Source organism: Carya illinoinensis, chromosome 10 (genome assembly GCF_018687715.1).
Source record: "Carya illinoinensis cultivar Pawnee chromosome 10, C.illinoinensisPawnee_v1, whole genome shotgun sequence".
Classification (NCBI taxonomy): Eukaryota; Viridiplantae; Streptophyta; class Magnoliopsida; order Fagales; family Juglandaceae; genus Carya; species Carya illinoinensis.
The window spans coordinates 22,801,501-22,807,500 of NC_056761.1; the positions used below are offsets into that span (position 1 = coordinate 22,801,501).

The 6,000-nt window shown below is 42.4% G+C and overlaps 1 protein-coding gene across 1 annotated transcript; it reads right to left on the reverse strand.

The window, feature by feature from the left end:
- Positions 1 to 484: 484 nt before the first annotated feature.
- Positions 485 to 1,653, reverse strand: LOC122278563. The gene is made up of 3 exons (XM_043088742.1): positions 1,463 to 1,653; positions 876 to 1,370; positions 485 to 656 (listed from the first exon to the last, which is right to left on the reverse strand). Exons 1-3 carry the CDS (start codon positions 1,651 to 1,653, stop codon positions 485 to 487), a joined length of 858 nt encoding a protein of 285 aa, XP_042944676.1.
- Between the last annotated feature and the right edge of the window lie 4,347 nt (positions 1,654 to 6,000).

Sequence of the window (6,000 nt, forward strand, 5' to 3'; positions counted from 1 at the left end):
TGGGCTCTTTGCTCTCCAGCAGGTCATCCATGTATACCTCCATAGATCTCCCAATCTGTTCCTTGAACATTTGATTAACCAGCCTTTGGTAGGTTGCCCCTGCATTCTTCAGTCCAAAGGGCATGACTTGGTAGTAATATAGCCCTCGGTCTGTTATGAACGATGTTTTTTCTTCGTCTGCTGCATTCATCCATATATGGCTGTATCCTGAATACACATCCATGAAGCTCAACATATGATGTCCTACTATAGCATCTACAATGATGTCAATGCGTGGTAAGGGGAAGCTATCTTTCGGACAAGCTTTGTTTAGATCTATGAAGTCTATGCACATTCTCGACTTCCTATTCGCCTTTTTCACCATGACCACGTTGGATAACCACTCTGGGTAGTGGGCTTCTTTGATGAAGCCAGCTACGAGCAGTCTTTCAACTTCTTTATTAATAGCGGCGTACTTTTCCATGCTGAACGATCTCCTTTTCTATCACACTGCCTTGTGTGTTGGGTCTACCCCTAAGCAGTGCTCAATGACCTTGTTGTCTATACCAGGCATCTCTTCATGGCTCCACGCAAAGATGTCCCTGTGTTCTACCAACAACTGTATCGGGGCTTCTCTATTGCTGACGGGACTTGTGTTCTGATACGGGTAGTAGTCCCTGGGCAGTCAGTATATAATGTCACGAGTTCCAGAGGTTCGTTGACTTCTGCATGTTGCTAACCCCGATCATCCCTGACTTCTATGTCTCTTTTGCAAGTTACCGCTACAGGCGGTGAAAGGGGTGGCAAGGCCCCATCTTGTCCTACCACAATGCAGACTTCCTTTTTAACTTTCCTTAGTTCTTGCACATAGCATTCTTGAGCCAGGGCCTGCTCGCCTCTTCCCACCCACACTGCTATCGGCTAGGAAATGCATATTGAGATGGTAGGTAGATGTTACAGCTTTCAAGTGGTTGAGTGTCAGCCTTCCCAATATAGCATTGTAAGAGGAAGGAGCTTTTACTACTAAAAAATGGGTCATGGTGGTTGCCGTCAGCGATCCAGTTCCTGCAGTTACCGGAAGCGTGATTGCTCCTATGGGCTGGACAGTATCCCCTGAGAAACCCTTTAATGGTGTAGGGGAGAGCCTCAGTTTGCCAACATCAATCCCCATTCTGACAAACGCTTCCCAAAACAGTATATTAGCCGAGCTCCCATTGTCTACTAGCATCCGCCTGGTTGCATAATTGGCTATTACGAGGGTAATTACTAGAGCATCGTCATGCGGATACAGGACTCCTTCCCTGTTCGCCTCTTCAAAGGATATCACCATTCGCTCATTGCTAAGCTTTGGTTGTTTGTGTCCTCTATCCGCTACAAATACCTCTTCATATCTTGCCTTTTGTGCATACGCCTTTCAGTTGGACTCATAAACACCACTTCCAGCAAAACCTCCCACTATAGTCTTTATTTTTCCTATGGGCACCCTGTTCCTGTCGCCTTTTGGGGGCAACCTCGCCCCCTGTCCTGGAGGTTATTAACAGGGTGCATTCTTTTTGGACTAAAACTTTGTCTTGTTCCTTGTCTAGTCTCCTGATGCCTTTTGGGTTTTGACCGCTCCACGACCATTCGCTCTAACTCGCCGGTTCCTGCTAACTCATCAACCCTCTTTCTCATGGTCGTGCAGTCCTCAGTCCAGTGCGAGCTTGTCTGATGGTACTTGCAGTACTGACTGCCCGTTTTGATAGGACGAAGGCTTTCCCTTTCTCTCTCCTCTTCTCATTTTGATAGTTTGAGGTTTTGATCTGACCGCCCTTCCCTCGCTCTTTCTCGCCCACTTGGCTTACCTTTCTTATTAGCCTGCTTGTTTCTCTACTCAATCTTGGTATCTTCTTTAAAAGGGTCCACCAAACCTTGTAGAGTATCTTCTGCATTGACAAAATCATCTGTCGTGTCCATGAACTCCCTGAAGGTGGAAGGAGTCCTCCAGGCCAACTCTGCCATAAAAGGACTACGCGGCCATACCCCTTCTAAAAGGGTGGCCAGAGTGATCTTCTCATCTTGGTCATTCATCGTTAAGCTTTCTTTGTTGAAACGGGCCAAGTAGGCCTTTAAATTCTCATCCTCCTTTTGCTTAACCGTTAAAAGTTAGGTGGATGGGCACCGACGTCTCCTGCTAGGCATGACCTTGGTTAAGAACTGCTTTGCCAGTTCTTCAAAGCTATCTATTGACTTCCGTTTTAGTGTCCCAAACCACCCCCTAGTGGTCCCTTTCAAGGTCAGAGGGAAATCCCGGCACTCAATCTCTCATGAGAAACCGTGGAGCGTGGTATGAGCTTTAAAGTTTTCTAGATGATCTACCAGATCGTTGGACCCATTGTACATATTTATTTGGAGAACTTTAAATTTTGGAGGGAGCGGCAAAACCATAATACGTGTACTATATGGCAGATCTGTTTGGTGTAGTAGGTGGAAGAACCGCCAATCTTTTTTGCCATCTCTTCATACTTTCCTGCCAGCTCCTTCAACTCGTCATGCATTCTTTCTTTCTCTGTTCGTTCAGTATCCATTTCGACACTGCAATGTGCCTCTCCCTCACCTTGCTCACTATGAGCAAGCACATCGACATTATGGGAATTGGTATTATTCTATCTTAAGTCATCGTTCTCTTTTTGTAAGATTCCCATGGCCTCCAGAGCCTGTCTTAATTTTTCCTCTACTACCGCTAGTCGCGCTTCAACAGATGACGGTAGGGCGTCCATCGTTCAACTAGCAATTGAGCGTGTTACAATTGGCATGAGAGAACCACGCTGAATCACAAGGATCCCACAGACGACGCCAAATGTTAAGGACGTGTCTCACTTCCAATCTACCATTGCACAACCGTAATTCGTTGATGAAACTTGAGGGGGCTTCTCCTGCAAACACTCCAATGCTTAAGTCAGTTAAGAGGTAGTTGTATTCAAGTTATCCCTAATTATCAAAGGTTACCTGTATATATAGGCTCGTTTGTTGTACTTATCTCATTCAGGATTTACCGGTATAGATCACTACTTTTAAAGTGGGCGACTGATTTTGAAGAAAAGCAGGGTGGCTACCCAAGGCGAGGGGAAAATGGGACCTCGATGGGAAGGTCCTTACCTAGTGGTAGCCTAGAATAGGCTTGGATCGTATCGGTTGACAGACAACCAGGGCAAGGAATTACTGCACCCGTTGAACGCGAAGCACTTAAATAAATTTTATCAATAACTTTCGTAGTATTTCTTATTTAGTATTCCTTTTCTTTACTTTTGTCCAATGCTTGCATTATTGCCATTTATGAATATATTTCATTTTATTCATTGAAAATTCAATACAAAGGAAGGAGTTCCAGGGGTGAATATAGATTCTACGAAAGAAAGGCGGAAAGGTCAGGGACCGCCCTGACCAGTAAGCATCGAAGACAAGCCTTAGCAGCTTGTGGTGCTATGAAAAAAGGGCGCGGAGGTCCTCAGACCACGCCGACCCTAAACACCAAAGACAAGCCTTAGCAGCTTGTGGTGCCATGAAAAAATGGTGCATAGGTCCTCAGACCACACCGACCCTAAACACCAAAAGCAAGCCTTAGCAGCTTGGTGTGCCATGAAAAAGGGTGTGTAGGTCCTCAGACCACACCGACCCTACACACTAAAGGCAAGCCTTAGCAGCTTGCAGTGCCATGAAAAAAGGGCGTGTAGGTCCTCAGACCACGCCGACCCTACACACCAAAGGCAAGCCTTAGCAGCTTGCGGTGCCATGAAAAAAGGAAGCGTAGGTCTGACCGGTGCAAAACTGCAAGTGCACAGTATCGTAGTTTTATAGTAAAGTAATAAGAAGAGTATCGTCCTCAGGGATTGGTACCTTACTCTTGCCAAATACCAAAATTATGCTAATCTCAATTTTATCTAGAGGAATCGCTAAGGTTTTTGTAGTAGCAAATAAAACTAGATCAACTCAAGAGAAAGAAGCAAAGAAAGTAAAACTGATGTTTGAAGATCAAATTCAATAGGGAAGAAAACTTCTAGGAAATCGATTTCACCATAATTCTTCACTATGCTTTTCTCATCCAGCTAATTTAACTTAAACCTCTTTTGTCTATTAGCAAATCTCTAATTCATCCAAAAGCCTCTTTCGATAGTCAATTGGAATTGATTCTAGTTTATCAATTCACACAAGAGTATGCAAATTAAATAATCAAGAACGCAATAAGACCAATGATTTAATTACTACACAGGTTCATACAAGTCTTTCGATCTCTATACTTACCTATGCTGAAATATCCAAGATCTACCCTATGATTCCCTCTTTCGATAGCAAATCATAAGATTAATAATCATCTAATCAATGGCCAGTTAATTAGAAGCATTAAACTCAGAATAAATCAGATAAACAAAGAGAGAATTGCATTAAATTAGCATGGACAAACAAGCATAGTTCGGAATTAGGTTACATCGTTTTCCTAGAAAGAAGAAAATTTAGCTCATACTAGAATTGGAATTCAACATAAACGAATTCACCATAATTATTCTGAGAAGATGGGAAGAAGAAAATAAACACTGAAAAATCCTCCTTGCAGCCTCAACTGGTCGTCAAAAGCTCAAGAGAACGATTCAACGCCTTTCTCCCGTCCGTGCTCGTGTAAGAATCCAACGTACGTGCAATAAATTGGAATTCCGTCTCCAAAACAAATGATTTGAGTCCCTCTAGCTATGTTTTTCTCTCCCAAAGAGTGTTCTCCAGTCAAAAACCACGGCTCTAGAGTGAAGAATGGCCTTTTATATGGTCCCACGGCGGAAAACCTAAAATCTGTCAAAATACGATGTTCGCTCGAGCGGGGTGTCGAGCGCGCGTCGAGCGTTCGACTCTGCCTGATTTCGCTCGAGCGTCCTATCGAGCGCACATCGAGCGTTCGACTCTGCCTGATTTCGCTCGAGCGGCCAATGTCTCCGCTCGAGCGATCTTCATTTTTCAGCAACCTACTCGAGCTCCCTGTCGAGCGGCAGTCGAGCGTTTGAATCTGCCTGAATTCGCTCGAGCGGCCAAAAGCCTCCGCTCGAGCGAACTTGTAAAATCTGCAATATGAAATTTTGCAAGCCATCAAATACCCCCAAACTTACAACTTTGTTTGTCCTCAAACAAAAAGAAAAACAAATGATAGTTTAGGCAATATCAACTCGACCCCAAAGAGAAGTATCATCATTCACCAAGCTTTTATGAATTTAGATTTCATCTCTAGTATCTTACTCTTTTAACATCAAAGATAGCAAGAAAATCAATCAAAAATTTTGCAATTTGTCAAGCAAGAGTTAGGCGTTTACTTCAACCTAAAGCTAAGACCTTGAGTGGGTGTGTGATATAGTCAATTTAACCTCAAACCACCTGCAAACTCAGATAAAAGTAGAACAACCAAAATCAGAAGAATTCTCTTAAAACTTAACCCCATAAGTCCAATTTTCAGAAATCTTCTCCACTAATGTAGTCAACACCAAAATCAAAGATCAAAAGGTCTTTATTAAGGTTGTAATGATAGGCCACAGGGTGAGGGTTAAGAAAGAACTGGATATGAGAAATTAAATCAAACTGGGAAAATACTTAGTGAAAAGAACATTAAAAGAGAAACTCACATGATTCAAATCATAGCTCTTTCTTGGCAATATGCTCATACTTGTGGCATTATTATTGCTGTAATCACTGATGTAATACCAACACTTCCCTTAACAAAATTTGAGGTAATTCACTTTCCGCTTGGCTACTTCTTTTTCTTTTCTTTTCTTTTCTTTTTTTTTTTTTTTTTTTTTTTTTTTTTTTTTTTTTTTATATATCACTTCCTTTCTTCTTCTTCTTTTTCTTTGATCGAACAGAGCAAACCTAATACGTTTCATCATGTAACCAATTTTCTCTTTTAAATGTAACTCTCCACCAAAGTATTTTCTCAAACTATCAACGGTAGATTCATTGTTTTTCAGGCTTAGAGCGGGCATGGTTTATGTAGTTTAAAGAATCAAT